Source organism: Sceloporus occidentalis, unplaced genomic scaffold (assembly GCF_023333645.1).
Source record: "Sceloporus occidentalis isolate IW3139 unplaced genomic scaffold, rSceOcc1.0.p SCAF_56, whole genome shotgun sequence".
NCBI classification, from domain to species: Eukaryota; Metazoa; Chordata; class Lepidosauria; order Squamata; family Phrynosomatidae; genus Sceloporus; species Sceloporus occidentalis.
In genome coordinates, this window is record NW_028317036.1 from 2,457,301 (window position 1) to 2,476,530 (window position 19,230).

The 19,230-nt window shown below is 38.8% G+C and overlaps 1 protein-coding gene across 1 annotated transcript in view; it reads left to right on the forward strand.

The window, feature by feature from the left end:
* The window catches only part of LOC149287812 (zinc finger protein 521), a 117,098-nt gene that overhangs the window by 37,001 nt on the left and 60,867 nt on the right, over positions 1 to 19,230 (forward strand). The window contains exons 3-4 of the mRNA XM_089492419.1: positions 4,246 to 7,598; positions 13,842 to 13,926. Coding sequence (XP_089348545.1) covers positions 4,246 to 7,598; positions 13,842 to 13,926 — 3,438 coding nt within the window. The remainder of the gene's footprint in view (positions 1 to 4,245; positions 7,599 to 13,841; positions 13,927 to 19,230) is intronic.

The following is a 19,230-nucleotide window of genomic DNA, read 5'->3' on the forward strand; positions in this document are numbered from 1 at the left end:
TTGTACTAAAGTTTTATTTTTCCCCCCATAAAGGAAAGTAGGCTTTATATGTGTTTATATAATATAAAATTCCAGACGTTCTTGTTGAAAAGATAATATTCTCAACGCATATGCAGAAGGTGGGGAACACCTGATTAATGCTTTGTAGGCAACAAATAGGATTGACAAAAAAGCCCAGTTTTTGTGAATGAGTAAACCAAAGTGATCCTTTTCCCAAAGCACCTTGTGTCTTTACATGTATATCTTGGACATGCTTTTGGCATTTTATTTTGCTTCATGTTTTTGCTCACCATAAGCATTTTTTCAACTCTATGGCTAGTTGCCCTTTTTCGATTGAACTGCTTGAGCAGTTGTTCCTGTTTTGGATTTATGATATCCAGTACCACTGAGTATGCTACAGTGAGCCGGGTCCCTAAAGAGCTCTTGTGGTCGGGAAGGGGGGTGGATGCCATATTTTGAGTGTCTAGAAGATCCAGCACTCCCTTGGTTCTGACCAGGGAGGGAAGGGGCTCCTGTTGTGGAGAGTGCAGCCCCAGAAGAACCTGGAGCACCTTTTTCACATCTGATGGCTGAATCCAATCTCGACATACCCCACACACACCTTCTCTACCCAAGAAACCACCACAAACCTACCGTAACCTCCGCAACCTCAACACTCCACAGCTTACAGATACACTACAGCCACTCCTGTCAAGTATATCCTCCTGTCCTGAGGCAGCTACAGCTCAGTATAACCATACACTAGCCTCAGCCCTATATATGGTTGCCCCTGTAACTGTACGCAATCCACCTCAGCCATGGCATTCCACACACACACATCTCCTCCAAAGGTGTTCACGTTCCGTTGAGTGCCTATGGAGGAAGTCTCGCTCACCTGAAGACTTCACTCACTACAAACTCATGCTCTGTTCCTATACATCGGCCCTCCATCTCTCTAAACAAACATATTTCATTTCATTTCATGAAACACTTCTCTTTCCCATAACCCTAAATGTCTATTTTCCACTTTTAACACTCTTCTCTGTCCCACAGCACCTCCCTTGCCCTCCAACTTCTCTGCCTGGGAGCTTGCCACCTACTTCAAAAACAAAATTGACACCATCAGGGATAATATCCTCCCCCGTAGTGTCAATCATATGGTACCTCAACCTCCCTCCTCACCGAAATCCAGCCTCACCTGCTTCACCCCAGTTACACCCGTTGAGGTTTCCGAGGTCCTGTTGTCCTCCCACCTCACCACCTGGCCCCTCGACCCTGCACCTTCACATCTCCTACTACCCCTCTCTAGTGTAATTACCCCAACCCTAACCCACATCTTTAATCTCTCCTTTTCCTTTGGTGTATTGCGATCCTCATTCAAACATGCCATCATCTCCCCCATCCTAAAGAAACTTCCCTTGATCCCACGTCCCATCAAACTACCGTCCAGCTTCACTTCTCCCTCTTGCTTCCAAACTGCTGGAACAATTAGCTTACAATCAACTAACAAACTTTCTCTCTTCAAACTCTCTCTACTTGACCCTCTACAATCCGTTTTCCATCCACAGCATTCAACTAAACTGCTGACTGCACTCACTAATATTACTAATGACCTCCTCGCAGCTAAAACAAAAGGCCAATTCTCACTGGTTGTTCTCTTGGACCTCTCAGCAGCCTTTGACGCAGTCGACCCCCCCTCCTCCTACAAACCCTCCATGGTCATGAGATCCATCACATGGCTCTTTCATGGCTTAAATCCTACCTTTCTGACTGTACTTTTAGTGTCTCATTCACTGGAACTTGCTCCTCTCCCCTACCGCTATATATTGGTGTTCCTCAATGCTCAGTCCTTGGGCCTCTGCTATTCTCCATCTACACTTCTTCCCTCGGACAATTTATATCTTCCTTTTGGCTTCCAGTACCACCTATATGCAGATGACCCCCTTATCTATATTTCTGCTCCTGACCTTTCCCCCTTCTCTTCTAACTCGCCTCACCGACTGTCTATCAGGAATTGCATCATAGATGGCGTACCGTTACCTAAAGCTCAACATCTCTAAAACTGAACTCATGGTAATCCCACCATCTGCTCTGTCCACTTTCCTGGCATCTCAATTACTGTTAACAACTCCACTATCCAACCAACGGACCAAGTTCGCTGCCTTGGTGTCACCCTTGACTTTACTCTCTCCTTCATCCCTCACATCCAGTCCCTCACCAAATCCTGCCGCCTTCACCTGAAAACCATCTCCCGAATCCGCCCATTCCTCACACAAGAAACCACCAAATTACTAATCCACTCCCTTGTGATATCCCGCCTGGATTATTGCAACTCCCTACTCACTGGTCTCCCCCTCTCCCACCTTTCACCGCTTCAATCCATCCTCAACACTGCAGCTAGATTAATTTTTCTCACCTGCCGTTCTTCATCCGCTGCTCCACTATGCCAATCACTTCATTGGCTCCCCATACCCTTCAGAATCAAATTTAAACTTCTGACCCTGACCTATAGAGCCCTCAACAACTCTGCACCCCCTTACATCTCTATACTCCTATGCAAATACACCCCTACCCGCCCTCTTTGCTCCTCTCATGACCACTCCCGTATTCAGGATTTCACCCACACTGCGCCCCTCCTGTGGAATTCCGTCACTTTCTACCTCGTACACAACTTTCAAAATCTCTCTGAAAACCCACCTGTTCGGGGAAGCATACAGAATTCCTTCCCAGTACTCTCAACCATCATCATAATCAAGCCATCTGAATAATTAACAACTTCAACATATCACCGGAACCAGATCAACTCATCCCCATCCAAACACTCCTCTCTTATTGTCTCACTTCCCCTCAACCACTGACTAGATTGTAAGCTCCCAAGAGCAGGGCCCTCTTCTCCTTTGTGCCAGTTTGTTATTGTGTGTGATTCTAAATTGTTCTACTGACTGTAACAGAGCTGCGGAACCTGCCAGGGCTTTATAAATAAATGTAATGTGAAGCACATTTCACCCAACAGAACTTCAAGGAAAATGTATCTAGGCGGAAAGCTTGGATTTGTACAGTTCCAAACCTATGCAGTGATCAAAACAGGCATATGTAAATGAAGGATTGGCTAATCAATCAAAAAGTGACATACCTTGTATCCTCATATGCATGTCTTAGACATGTCCATGTTGGCATAAGTATAGTTTAGCTTGCTTGTTGTACACCATACTGTTGAGGGCTTGCTCATCAATGTGTAGAAAGTGACATCAAACCCAGATAATGTGATCTTGGGTTAATGTCATACTTATATACACTTCTTCTTTTATATAACAAAAATTAAATAACAATGTATTCTACAAGGGCATAAAGGTCTTATCTAGCTTTCATGCTGCTAATATATTTTGCATTTTAAACCATTATAGATGATCAATTTTTTGTAACTAAAAGCTACCGACAGTATGTTCCTAAGGAAGTTCAAAACCGTAATTTGTTTTGCAAAAAGGAAGAAATGGTAGGGAACCTCTTGAACTTACAGACAAAACACATTAGTTCGGGGTGAACTTTAAAAATCTGTACTCTGCATATAATGCTTTGTGGTGTTCCTAAGACTAGGTAACATCATTTTATTTTGGTTATTGCACAAAAAAGTTTTTTATACCAAACTTGTATTACTAGAATATTTGTATTGCAAATGCGTACAGTAGAAATGTCTGTGTATATAAACATGCTTTTTTACTGCAATAAATAAAGGACAGAACGAGATATGCCTGATACATTCGTGAAACAAAGAAAAAAAAAATAGAAAATCTGATACTTATGTACGGTCATAAGATTGGACGTCCAACTGGATATTACCGGGGGCATGAACTTCACAGGGCTAGCTTCCCTGGAGCTATGCATCTCCTAATCCTTTTAGGATGCAGGAAGGGGTTGTGACTACATTATAGGTGCAGGATCAGCACCAGTAATGTAAAGGGGTGGGAAGCATGAAGGATCTCAGAAGGGAGTGGGTTCCACTTCCCTACCTTGAGATTGAGAACATTAACCCAAAGCCCTGGTGAAACATGGTAAGTTCCCAGTTCTGGTTGGGGCTGATGAGGGATTGCCAGGTAGCGTTGTACTATAGCCAAAACTCATGGCTAACTTTGGGTTTGTTTTGGTCAAAGACCACACTGCTATAACATTTGATTTATTTCTAGGAATTAATTTTAATAATTTACGAAGGCTTTCTCTTTGTAGTTTCACATTTTAATAGCATGCATGGTCTCCACTTGTGTATTTCAGATGGGGCAGATGTAGAAGATGATCCTAGCTGCTCATGGCCAGCTTCATCACCCTCTAGTAAAGACCAGACGTCTCCAAGTCACGGGGAAGGTTGTGACTTTGGAGAAGAGGAAGGCATCCCAGGATTGCCATACCCATGCCAGTTTTGTGATAAGTCGTTCAGTCGCCTAAGCTACTTAAAGCACCACGAACAAAGCCACAGTGACAAACTGCCTTTCAAGTGCACCTATTGTAGTAGACTGTTTAAACACAAACGAAGTAGAGACCGCCATATAAAACTTCACACAGGAGACAAAAAATATCACTGCAGTGAATGTGATGCAGCTTTCTCTAGAAGTGACCATCTTAAAATCCATTTAAAGACTCATACGTCTAACAAGCCATATAAATGTGCCATATGTCGACGAGGGTTTCTGTCTTCTAGTTCATTACATGGCCACATGCAGGTTCATGAGCGGAATAAAGATTGTTCTCAGTCAGGTTCTAGAATGGAAGAATGGAAAATGAAAGACACACAAAAGTGCAGCCAGTGTGAGGAAGGATTTGATTTCCCAGAGGATCTCCAGAAACACATAGCTGAATGTCATCCTGAATGTTCTCCGAATGATGACCGAGCAGCTCTCCAGTGTATGTACTGCCACGAACTGTTTGTTGACGAGACATCCCTGTTAAATCACATGGAGCAAATACACAGCAATGAAAAGAAGAATTCTTGCAACATTTGCTCTGAGAATTTCCATAGCATTGAAGAGCTCTACAGCCATATGGACAGCCATCAGCACCCAGAGTCTTGCAATCCCAGCAATAGCCCTTCCTTGGTCACTGTTGGCTATACTTCAGTATCTAGTACTACCCCAGATTCCAATCTGTCTGTGGACAGTTCAACTATGGTAGATGTTGCCCCTGCTTTGACAAAAAGTCGTGGGAGGAAGAGGGCTGCCCAGCAAACGGGGGATGTCAATGCCCCTTCGAGCAAACAAGCAAAAGTTACTTATAGCTGCATATATTGCAGCAAACAGCTGTTTTCAAGCTTGGCAGTTCTACAGATCCACCTAAAAACTATGCATTTAGATAAACCAGAGCAGGCTCACATCTGTCAGTACTGCTTAGAAGTTTTACCGTCTCTCTACAATTTAAATGAACATCTTAAACAGGTACACGAAGCTCAGGACCCAGCACTAATAGTTTCTACTCTGCCTGCTATGGTCTATCAGTGTAACTTTTGCTCTGAAATATTCAATGACCTTAATATGCTTCAAGAACACATTAGAAGTTCTCATGGATTTGTCAACCCTGTTGCAAAAGACAGCAATGCATTCTTTTGTCCCCACTGCTATATGGGATTTCTTACTGACTCTTCTTTAGAGGAGCACATTCGACAAGTTCATTGTGACCTCAGCAGTTCCCGTTTTGGATCTCCAGTTTTAGGAACCCCGAAAGATCCAGTAGTTGAGGTTTATTCTTGTTCATACTGCACAAATTCTCCAATCTTTAATAGTGTTCTTAAATTAAACAAGCATATCAAAGAAAATCATAAGAATATTCCTCTAGCGTTGAATTACATCCATAATGGGAAGAAGTCTAGAGCTCTGAGTCCCTTATCTCCCGTTACTATGGAGCAATCATCTTTAAAGATGATGCAGACCGTAGGTGGCACTCCTTCAAGACCTGCAGGCGAGTACATCTGTAATCAATGTGGTGCCAAATATACCTCCCTTGATGGTTTTCAGACTCACTTAAAAACTCATCTCGATACTGTTCTGCCAAAATTGACATGCCCTCAATGCAACAAAGAATTTCCAAACCAAGAATCCCTCCTGAAGCATGTTACTATTCACTTCATGATAACGTCTACATATTACATTTGCGAAAGCTGTGACAAGCAGTTCACTTCAGTGGATGACTTGCAGAAGCACTTGCTAGACATGCACACTTTTGTATTCTTTCGTTGCACTTTATGCCAGGAAGTTTTCGACTCCAAAGTCTCCATTCAGCTTCACTTGGCTGTGAAACACAGTAACGAAAAGAAAGTGTACCGATGCACGTCCTGTAATTGGGACTTCCGCTCAGAGACTGACTTGCAGCTTCACGTGAAGCACAATCACTTGGAGAACCAGGGAAAGATCCACAAGTGCATTTTCTGTGGTGAATCTTTTGGCACAGAGGTAGAGTTACAGTGTCACATCACAACGCATAGCAAAAAGTATAACTGCAAGTTTTGCAGCAAAGCATTCCATGCTATAATTTTATTGGAAAAACACTTAAGGGAAAAGCACTGTGTATTTGAAGCTAAAACGCCCAACTGTGGCACCAATGGAGCATCTGAGCAAGTTCAGAAAGAGGAGGTGGAGCTTCAGACATTGTTGACAAACAATCAAGAGTTGCATAATAGCCATGATGGAAGTGAAGAAGATATTGATACCTCTGAACCAATGTATGGCTGTGACATTTGCGGTGCTGCCTACACAATGGACTCTCTACTTCAGAATCACCAACTCCGAGACCACAATATTAGACCTGGAGAAAGTGCTATTGTTAAAAAGAAAGCAGAGTTGATTAAAGGCAATTACAAATGCAATGTATGCTCCCGTACATTTTTCTCTGAAAGTGGTTTGAGGGAACATATGCAGACACATTTGGGTCCAGTAAAACATTACATGTGTCCAATCTGTGGAGAGCGTTTCCCTTCTCTGCTAACACTTACAGAACACAAAGTTACACACAGCAAGAGCCTTGATACTGGGAACTGCAGAATATGTAAGCTTCCTCTGCACAGTGAGGAGGATTTCTTAGAACATTGTCAGATGCATCCTGACCTGCGGAACTCCTTAACAGGATTCCGCTGTGTGGTGTGCATGCAGACGGTCACTTCTACTCTGGAGCTTAAGATTCATGGAACATTTCACATGCAGAAGACAGGGAATGGTTCTGCAATTCAGTCTACGGGTCGCGTACAGAACCTCCAGAAGATGTTTAAATGTGCTTCTTGCCTGAAAGAATTCCGCTACAAACAAGACCTGGTGAAGCTTGATATCAATGGTTTGCCCTACGGGCTATGTGCCAGCTGTGTGAATCTCAATAAAAGTGCCAGTCCGAATGCCAATATGGCTGTACCTAGTAATAGACCAGTCTTAGGTCAAAATGAAAACTTGCCCACCATAGATGGTAAAAATAAAGCAGCTGTCCTGAAGACCAGATGTTCAAGTTGCAATGTTAAGTTTGAATCAGAAACAGAACTTCAAAATCACATTCAGACAGTTCACAGAGATCTTGCATCAGATGGCAGCACCACGCAGCTCAAAACACCACAAGTATCTCCTATGCCCAGGATCAGCCCATCACAGTCTGATGAGGTAACTACTGTACTGATTTATATAATTATAGTTATATATGTTTACTTATGTCATCCTTATTAACTGTTAAAATATGTTTTAATAGCACGTTGTATTAAGATGAAAAAAAATTTAAACTTTTTGTACAGTGGTTGTGGAATAGATGGCTTAATAGGGAACCCCATCAAATTTAAATTTTCAAAAGAATTGTGCCGTTTCCTTTTTTGAAGTGGTTCTAGTTTTTAATAATGTTTTTACGCTGTTGTATATTAACCATGTGTATGTGTTGTAGCTCTGTTATCAAGTCTACTATACAGACACCCCGATTTCTTATCATACAGCCTTGCAATAAACAATTGAATAGTCCAGTCTCAATTGCCAAACACTGGCTAGTGAAAGTCTGTGAAAGAGAGAATTTCATGGTACAAGCAGAACTGCATTAGCATTGCCATAAAGAATCACCTCAGTGTGGTGATTTGAGCAGGGAAAGTCACCCAAACTATCATGACTGACAAGGGAAACCACCAGGTCTGCAGATTAAATTAAATCAAACTAGATGAAACCAGGCTTTTGCCTATGCCAAACATGCTGCATTTTAAAATACTACTCTCCTCTAGAGCTCTTAATGGCCTTGTTTCAAAGGGCAGAGTATGCCTTCCCTTTGTCCACAGTAGCAGTAAATGAGGGCAGTGGTTTATTTGGGTGGGGTGCTTCCCTTGGACAAAGCTACGGTAGTGCCCCCAGCTGCTCTTCAGGCAGTACCTTCTGTTCCCCAAGCCACACATTCTCCGTTCTAAATTTCAAGACATGACATCATACCTCAGAAGTGGCACAGGGTGTTTGGTACTAGGCATAGACTTTCATGATGTAAATTGTCCAGTTACAATTATCCCTTACTAGCCTATTGAGCTTTGGTTCACTAGGAAGCCCTATGACCCTATGCGGGAATCTGCCCAGTAGTGTGGCAAAAGAGCTGGTTCTATGGTTACTGCAGCAGCCATGTTTTCTATTTAACAAGTCACTAATGGCACACGTGAATGCTGCCCCCTGCAGGTTATGGGATTTGTATACTCTTAGAAGGGAGTCAATGACCCAGTTATACAACCCACATACCGAAGTGTAGCGCATTGCATGTACTGGTCAGCAACATGTGAAAGGCATAGATGCCCTAGAGAAGATATCTAGAGAAGGTCTTTATCTTCAGTCACTGAGCACAAATAATATGACAAGCAAGCAGGGTAACAGAAGTATGTCAGGGCTGTGTACCATTTGTTTGATAGGATGATCTAAGTGGTAAGGTCACAGAAAATGTTGTTCTGCGAGACAATACTACATTCTCTGTTTTTATGTTTTATGGACAGAGGACTCGTGAAAAGCTATTCCAGGGTTATACACTGCTCTGATTCTTTAAGACCCTAAAATCCTTGAGGTGAATTACAGACAATGCTTTGTCTGTTCTGAGCAGTGGTCAGCAGAACAAATAATGATTGCACGCCTAGGCTTGATTGGATGCTGCCCTGATGAAGCGTAACCTGCAGAATATAAAGGGTTTAATTTATTATTTTGTAATTTTCAGTGGCACATAAAATGAACAGTCTGAACGGAACTAAATTGAAAGCAGCATTGTGTCAAGGGAGTCTCTGCATCACAATGCTTGCTTAGAGGAAAGCGTAAAATCACCACTTACTTGTACCTACAGCTATAAATATTACATATAGCATATTGCTATAGTCAGTGCAACAAGATGAAATTCACCCAGATACACAGATCATTTTCTTTGACAACTTAATCTTGTGGATAGCACTACAGATTCTATTGCAATAAAAAAGGTAACGTCCTGAAATGACATTTAAAGGGACACATAGTCATCACTTCCCTAGTTTAATTCTGCCACAACATAATAAAGGTCACATCCTCTGTGAGATAGCAGAATTTCATCAAATTTTTTTTTTATTTTTTTTTTGGCTGTGGCATATGAGTCAAATGAAAAGTCAGTGGACATAAAATGAACTGTGTGTTTGGTGCTGTTTTTTCATTTTGGGGTTTGACGCTTCTGGTCACTTATCTGTGCCTCAAGTGACATGACACCTTTTGCCAGATATAACCGTAAAGAAGGTTTTATGTGGTTTATTCCAGAAAAATAATATGCATGTACTAGAGAGCTTTGTTCCACGTCATCTGGCTCCGTAGTATCTGGTTTCTGGTTTAAGTGGATAGGGTGGAAAAGGGTGGACATGAAGCCACAGAGAAAAGGTCTGTAGTCTTGGGTATGTCCTTTTGCTTTGCATATGATATCCAGTGACTTGATATTGGCAATATTGTCAAACCAATGGCAGCTAATATTGTAATCGGTAAATTTAAAAACCAAAAAAGTATATGGCAGGGTTACAGAAGGGTCTTTAGTTATTTAGCATCTAAACTGTAAAAAAAAAGTCCATCTGTTTTGAAGAATGCAATATAATCAAACACTGCAAGGAAAATCAGTCAATCTAAAGAACCCTAAAGTAATTGATAGTAAGAAGGACATACCACATTCTCATTCTGCAGTGCAAGTGCATTAAGAACACCAAAGAAGAGGGGCTTTTTAAGGTTTTTGTTAGTGGGTCACCCTCTAATTTAGACTATGACATAGCAGGAAAAAAATCTCAAGCACACAGGGTAAATACTAGTGAACTGGTGCCATTTGTGGCTTCTACTTACTGTTCATGGGATCATTCCAGTGTTTTAGAATGTAGAAGTAGTCTAAGAGGCTAAGGTAGGACGGTTGGGTATGGCCATGTGGATCCAACACGTGATTGATCAGGCGCTGGCCCTTAAGTGCAAATGCTCATTTTTTACCGTAGCCATTCTTGAATTCCGTTTATGCACAAAGTTGAAAATGGACAGCTTATTCCTCTTTTTTTTTTTCCTTTCCTTCTGCTTCTTCCCCAAGCCCATGTTGTACATTTTACAGGCATGCATTCTTGTTTCTCTCATTCACTCACTCATGTGCAGGAAACGCTCCCACTGATTTAGATTGGAGCACTTTCCTGCCAGTGACCGGCTGCTTCAAGCAAATCATTTGTGAAAAACAGAGCTGCAGCATTTTACCAAACTGAGGTTTTTTTTCTTTCTTTTTAGGTAAAGGTACTTTAATAAGGATTTATTGTTGGTGATGCCCTAAACATTCCCTTTAAGATAAAAAGCTTATTCTAAAAATCAGTATACCGTACCCAATCCTTAATGGCATAATAAACCATATGGGGTCCTCTGTCCCTTTAAGGTTTAAACCTGTCTGGTTCTTATATATGTGGAAAAAAAGACCTTTATAACATATCATAAAAGACAAGAGTAGAAAGTGGGATAGATTCCAACAAATGATCAGCTTGACCGATTTCATGAGCATACTCTGTCCTAAGATACTTGATTTCTTTAGAATATGCTGCAAACAATAGACCATAAAATCTTTATCCGAAGGGATTCGAGTTACATTACTTCATCCCAAATGTATGTTACAATGGGAATTCTGAGCTCTAAAGTATTAAGGATTGAAACAAATTAACCACTTGTGCAAACAAGCAGCAAGTCTGTTTCATATATTGTATGTTCAAAGAGAGTTATGTAGTGTTTTTGGAAGCCAGTTATTATTTCTTGTGGCTTTAGACAAACTGGGTATCCAGCTGTATTTAATGTATTTGCAATGACTTTTTCCATCTCTGAAGCTACAGTACTTGGGGACTAGAATAAATGGTATATAATTTCATATTAGAGACATAAGTAGCTTTTTCAGTTTCTATGGCAACAGCCTATCAGTGCCTGCTTTTGTATCACATGAAAAGCATTCCCGACAATAATAAATAATAATAAAAGGCAAAATTTTACAGAAGAAAATAATTATTTCTGGAAAGGTTTTGGGAATTGGGGAATTTAGGAGTTGTGTAACTAAATGCAGCATTAGAAAACATAAGTTTTAAATCAGAGTAAACCGAATAGCACATTTAATAGGAAAGCAAAACATTTGTGAAATGTAGCACTGATAGTCCTTTTGTATTAAATACTTTAACTATTTGAGCGCATGTCCAAATATTTAAAATAAAACAATAATAAATTAAAAGGCACCTTTATTACCTTACAAAACATTACAAAATGTGTGAAACATCTCTGTAACTGGGTGATGTAGAATATAAACTTGTGGCATACAAAAAATGCACAGTTTTTGTTGTTTACCTTCAAATATTGGTCAGCAAACGGCCACAAATTGTAGACTGACCTTTTGAAATAACCTAAATTGACCGCTTTTTAGAAATATGCACAGGCTGATGATGTAAGTGCGGCCGACGGCTTGATATGTGCAGCCATACCTTTTTAAGCTTACGTAGCGTACATCTGGGCATAACCGGCCGCACACTGCAGCACCCAATCTGCCTCTGCAGCAGCAGATTGGGTCTAAGTATGTGGTGCTGTCAGCCAGCAGTTCGCTGGGCATTTGCCCTGTGTGCCAGATGGCCAGGCCGGGCCTGCCTTTGAGGGACAGTTTTGGACTGTGTTCACCAGAAAGAAAAATTAAGCCACAATGTATATTGATTTTTTTCTTCATTAGTTCTTTACCTATTAGAAATTGTACATATGTGGCTTCCTCCCCAAAAATTTTTAACCATTCTTTTTCTTATATATATTGTTTGTTTCTCACTAACGTATAGTGTATGTATGTGTGTAGATATCTTTTATATGTATGTGTATATATAATATATTACTCTGCTTAGTTGTTGAGTTGCTGAATGTTGAGTGCTTCAGCCAGTCATTGTAAAAGATGAGGAAAAAGGTATATCAGGATAGGAGGCTGGATTAGGCTATGCTAACTCTGCCACAGGCTGCCACCTATCATTTTCCATGAGGTCAACTTTTACGCTAAATGCTTCGAAAACAAAAAGCACAAGCTATCGATAGTTCCAGTCAATTAATTTACTTATACTAAAAGATGTGGTAATCTTACCATTTAAGGCCCATTTAGCGCTTTACACTTTTGTTAAGGATTTGCAACCATATTTTAGGTAAGAATGCTAAACAGCGTTTGCAAATTTGCAATTTGTAGATTAAAAAAAGGGCCAATTTTGGAGGAAGTAGACAATTCTAGTTTTGTAGCTATTACTGTGTTCCTTCTTGCCTTTCTTTAATATAAAGAATTGTCACTTCGCAATAGGTATGAGCAGAAAAGGTACTGAATTCTTGAGCTGGGTACAGGTACTTCATTCCCCACACAAATTAAAAAAACAAGGGTTCCTGCTCGCCCTTTATTGCTTTCAGATGCAGCAGTAATCTAGAATGTAGTATTAATAGCCTAGGTTGATTTATGCCTACCTGGGCTATTTAGAGGGCTGCTTTAGCTTATCTGCCTAAACAAAATAAATGTTGGCCTAAGGTGCTCTTTTAATGTATGTATTAATATTTTATACAAGCATTGATAAGTGACCACTTGTTAAATTTATCCCAGCTGACACAAGGGTTTTGCGAGCACTGGTTCAATGGACTTTCCTACAGTCTTGTATTAATCAGTGATACTTTAATTCACTTTGTATAATTTAGTTTGTGATTTAACGTTTTATAGTTTTTTCTCTTTAACGCAAGATTACATATTTCCAGTAGTTCTACAGTGTGGAAGAGCCAAACTGTGTTGGGTACATAAATTGAGTTTATGGTGAAGACCGTCTCCACCTAGGCATAGTGCCTCTGAGCAGTACTGATTATGTACGTGGATTGGGATGATCAGCATTGCTTTAACTAGTATTTAAGTTGATGGCAGCTCTGTCTCATAGATGTTGACCAAAATATGACCAGCAAAAGTGATTTTCAGCAGGGTTATACTAGGTTGACATCCTGTTTCCTTTTACCGGCAGTCTGCTAAAGGCTGCAGAAACCTATATTTTGAGGGCAGATAAGAAGCCTTCAGGCCATTTCATTTGCTGTGAAACCAGGAAACATATTTTCCTCTGCAGTCCATCTATAGATTGATATGTACTCACCAGCAAGTCTTAGACTAATTATATTTGTGAATTAGACCTATGCGTATCATTACATCCAAATCCTATTTTTTTTTTAATCTACTTATGAAATATTTTCTTTATTATACCTGTACACCAAAAGTGGTTGGGAAAAAGGAAATGGTGTAAATTATAAATATTTGTGCAGCCCTGCAGAAAATAATGGGGCAATCTAAAACAATAAAGAATAATATTTGCATGTATTAACATTTAGACGGTTAAAAGGAAAATTTAATTTGTCTTACAGAAGAAAACCTACCAATGCATCAAGTGTCAGATGGTCTTCTACAATGAATGGGATATCCAGGTCCATGTGGCAAATCACATGATTGGTGAGTAGACTTTTTGTTGGCCAGAATTAAACTAACCAGAAGATAACGTCATGTGCAGATTGTTATTTTATACAGGGCATCTGGGTTATCTGCCCACTCTATAAACCTTACAAAAGTAGGAAAATGTTTGATCTTATACATAATACTTTTGGGGGACTGTCCAGGGTACCTGCACCATAGTCTCACTTTTTTTGGAAAGTGGGGCTCATGGGCTGGTTGGTGAGGGAGCTATAAAATCAATGAAGGTTTGTACTTTTGCAGCAGTACTGAGCTAGCTCTCCCTGTATGTCCACAACCTCACACAGTTCTGATGCAGACCCCCCCCACACACATTTTTGTGCTGGCCTTGTTGTCAACCAAGAAAAATAAAAAATAATCCTACTTAACCCCCATTTATTAACCCAAAACCCTTTAAGCCAGAAGTATTAAAATACTAGCCTATATATAAGACCCTCTAGAACATTAATATATATATTAATATATGTGTGTGTATATGTGGGATGTCTGTATTCAGAAAATGTTATCAGTGGTACCTACTCTGTACAAGAAATTCTATGCAAAATTGCAAAAAAATAAAATTGAAGGGGTTAATCTAGTATTTTCAAAATATAGAGTTTACTATTGTGTTTAGAATTTTAAAAAACTTTCTGACAGCACTCCTAATGCATCCTATTGTGCTTTCATTTTAGAGGTTTTTTTTCTCCCTATTTAGCATGCTTGGGAACTCTCCAGTTTTTTGCCCGGAGACTTCGGGTGAAGGGTAGCTTCTCCGGGTCAGGGTGCTAAATCTCTGACACTGGAGCTGCTTTAAGATGTTTGAAGCTAGGTCACAGCCCTAACCCCCCCCCATCCCCCATACCTTTGGATAGCCAGAGCCTGAAAGTTTCCATGTATGCTCTACAGACATACCTATTGTATTCATACCTATTATACCAGAATAAAAATGTCTTTGGAGCTCTATTATTAAATGACTGCATTTTTTATACCTCCCTTTTAACATACTGTAAAGTGCTAAGTGCACCTGTTAGCTTAAAAGAAGTATTCATTCGCACATACATACATACAGTCATTCATACATACATACATACATCCAGTGTCAATTCCACCTTTGTTTTTTCAAATGCACCTCATTATATAGTTCAAGGATTTTCCATTTATAGTCTACAGTCCTGGTACATCTCATTAATAGTCTCTCTGCTCATGCATTCTAATGTGCTTAGCTTATCTGCAGAATAATTGGGCCATTATGAATGAATTATTGAAAAATAATTGTAACACACTTATCAGGGAATAAGGAAAAGGAAGTGTGTCACTGTTATAACAATAAAGACGTCACATTGCACAGCAATAGCACGCAGATCTAAGATCAAATTAAACAGATTGATAGGATTGGATTTTAAAGAAGGAACCAAATGAACAAGTTAATGTAGGAAAAAAGTTACTTTTAGGCATATACATTTATTTTAAAGCACACGGATTTCAATTTTGTTTGTGTAAAATAAAATATTTGTTTTCTGGATATTTTGCTCAAGAGGTTTCCGTGTGACACTCCTAAATTGTATTTTAAATTCTATAAAAAAAAAATCAACAGACTCGCTACTAAAATGGTAAAGTGTTGAGCAGCACAGCTTTGTATACGCTGAAGGCCGTTGAAGGTACCGTTCTACTTGGAATGTACCAAAATTGCACATAGTAATAGCTGCCTTTTTATTCTTTCCTTTATAGGTTCAATTACATTAAAACAGCACAGAAATGTATCTTTCAGTTTCTATGGCAACAACCTACGAGTGCCTGCCTTTGTGGCACATGGTAATTAAGCTCTACCAGTGAAGAAAGTATTAAGGCAAAATTACTAATATTTAAAAAAAAAAAAAATTAATTCTGCGAAGGGTTCTGGTGTTCAACAGTGCTAGCCATGTTGTATCTAATTCTGCATCTAGTTGTAAAAGTTAAATTCAGCAGAGTGGGTAGAGCTGCACCATTAAAAAACTTGTTTTATTGGAATGCATAATAATGTAACTGAGAAGGGATTATGACACCACAAGGAAAATTATGAGCAAATGAAATACATCCTTAAGTATCTTTAAAACAAACTACTTTTACACTTATCTTGGTCCTAATTGTACAATTGTACAACCCTTGTAAATCTCACAATATTGGTATTAAATGCAGGGGAACTTGGTATTTTATTGGTTAACGGATTTATTTTCTCCCAATAGGTAAAATTTGGGGATAATTTCAATCTGAAGTGTCTCTTTTAGTAAACTAAAGAACCTCATAAAATAAAAGCATGATATATTAAATATAATGTCTGCCTCTATGCATAAATAAAGTATGATGGGTAACGGTATGTAAATCAAAACTCCCATGATGCTCAGGGAGTCATACATGGAGTACCATATGCTTGGATTGTTATACTAATTTCTAACTATGTTTCATATCATGAATAGCTATATAGGAAATATTTTAACCTCCCAAAACTATGACAAGGTAGCAGTCCAAAATTTTAAGTATTAAGTGGTTGACTGCATGTTGTGAGAGTAGCAGTCCTCTGTAACTGGTTCTTATGTATGACTTCTGCTCTCAAAAGAAAATGAAATGTTTTAATTATATTTTGTATTTTTTTTTTCTACTGTAGAAAAAAAAAAGTTGACTAAATGTGTTCTAATGCTGAAACTTTAAAATATTACAAGTACTTCTTTTATCTCTTTGCACCTGTCCCTGTAGGCAACTTAAAGGAGATGAGCTGTCATCTCCCATATGATATTCAGTGGTGACATTTAGAAAAGTCATATCGCCAAAGAGTAATTTGAACATTTGGCCATTGAAGCCAGATTTATGAAGTGAAATTAATTTACTACTTGTATTGGGCAAAACATTTGAAGATTAGAGAACACATACTAATCTACCATCCTTTAATAGTTCCACATGAAGATTATCCATAAACCTGCTTTCTTAGCATGGCCGGAGTGCTTTACTGTTCAGATGAATAATCGAAAGGAGATTGTATCATGGTTTATGTATCGTTTTATTTCCCTTATGCTGCTGTTGAAATCAAACGTATGAAATGATTGTAATTCAGTCATTAACTTATACAGAAGTAACATGCTGGAATGCATAATTCGGTATTTCTGTACCTGATGACATCTGATGAAGGGGCTATGATCACACGCCTAACGTGCAGAAAGGCAATAGGGATATGTGGGAGATATCGATGGTAACTTCTGACACAGCGTGAGCGACATTTGGATAGGTTTGGTCCAAACAGATGGCATTTTAATGTAGAAGTACTCGTGTCTATCAGCGAGGACTCATTGAAGTTAACGGCTCCGCTGATTAAACAAGACTGACTCAAGATATGTGTGATTTACTAGAAACCACGCGGAGTTGGAAAAAAGGAAAAACCTGATTTATATTGTTTTAGTATCAGATCTTACAAACACCCAATGAATGCCTGAAATAAAAACAATATCACACTTATTGCCTGCCTAGGGGTAGCTGCTACTTTAAGACCTTTTATTATAGTTGCGAGTATGTTTATTATTAACTCTTTGGGTACAAGGTGGCTCTTGTAAGCATGTCTCTGCAGAGAGTACGATTCTCGCAGCCAGCAACTTATGGGTAGCAATCAGCAACCGCAAATCATGCTTATGAATAACCATTACAGTTTGGGCCTTTACTGGTAAATCGAAACAGTGCTTTGCAAAGTACCATATATTGCAATGAAAAGGGTTAACTCTTTAGTATTTGACTTGCTTTAGAAGAACTACACATGTTTAACCCCAAATGCAACATATTTCTGGTGAGTTAGAAGCACTAGGTCATTGCATTATCATGCAACCTCTTGGTTCATTCGACCCCTGTGATCATTAGTGTGTGTATGTATGTATATGTGTGTGTGTAAAATATATATATATATATATATATATATATATATATATATATATATACACACACACACACACACATTTTTTGTGCCTACTTTTTTTTTTTTTAGCATTTCAGTTCATACATAATATAAAGTCTTGAAGAGCTTAGACGAGGAACTGTCCATGACAATATGAAGCAATATTTGTTTTCAGTCGGATAACTTTTGACCAATAATTGCCGTCATCTAATTATCTATTTTAGTCATGAAGGAATCTTTCTCTGTAGAGGCTGCCATTCCGATTAAAGCATAAATCCCACAAGATACATGTGTGTTCCAGGCGGCTACAAACAACTGTCTCATGAAACATAAGCAGGCACATTGCGAACCACTCACTGTGCACAACACAGGGACACATTTGCTATTGTGGGCTCATCTGCCTGACAAATAAAATGATAAAAAGCCAAATTGTTAAACTGTTGACTGTTCACTGCTGCAAGCAGGCAATTAAATTCATGTCTGTTACAGTAATCGTGTCCTTCTGTTTGTGTGTCTTTATACAGAATAGTAGGAATATCTTATTTCTCTAATATTTTAATATCCTAATATCTTAATTGTTAAATGAATGTGGGCCATTTTTTTTAGGCTAAATAAATCATAAAAAATGGTAATGTTTTTTTTAATGTCTGTGAAAGACATTAAGTGACATAATATATAAATAGATATTATTAATGTTCACAAATTTGTCTGTGATGTATTCTGATAACCCCCTAGACCTTTATATCACTGTTTTCTACAAAGCAGCCATATTTTTGAGTTCACGTTTATATATATATATATATATATATATATATATATATATATATATATATATATAATTCGAAAGTCAACGCAGCCCTCCCCACTAAATAAAAAGGACTCCTATTGATATTGCAGTTGGAGGAGACTAATTTCTGGGTTGTAAATGTCAGACGCAAGCGTGGGTGTTTGATATGTCATTTTGTTAATTAAGGTTGAACCATATCTAAAAAAAAAAATAATAATAATACAATTTTTCCCATAATTATGCATTAAATGCATGGAGGTCTGTTAAAGAAATTACATAGCAGAAAGAACATTAAATAGAAACATGCATAGGGTAGACAAATGGCTGAATATAAGACAATACCAAGAGCTGATTAAGGTTTCTGGTTTTGGAGGGCAAGCTTGATGGGCTGTACGGTCCTGTCGTCAAATTCTGTGTTGCTGTGTTTGAGTATATTTACCTTCAACAGAATTTGAAGATTGCTTTCAGACTATTGATTGCGAGGGAGAGAAAAGAAATGGACAGACTGTTACACTCAATGGATGTTTTAAAAGATTGCAAGCTCTGTTGCATCAGCGTTACCATCAATATTGATTTAGATCACATCAAGCGAGCACTTCACAGGCTTGCT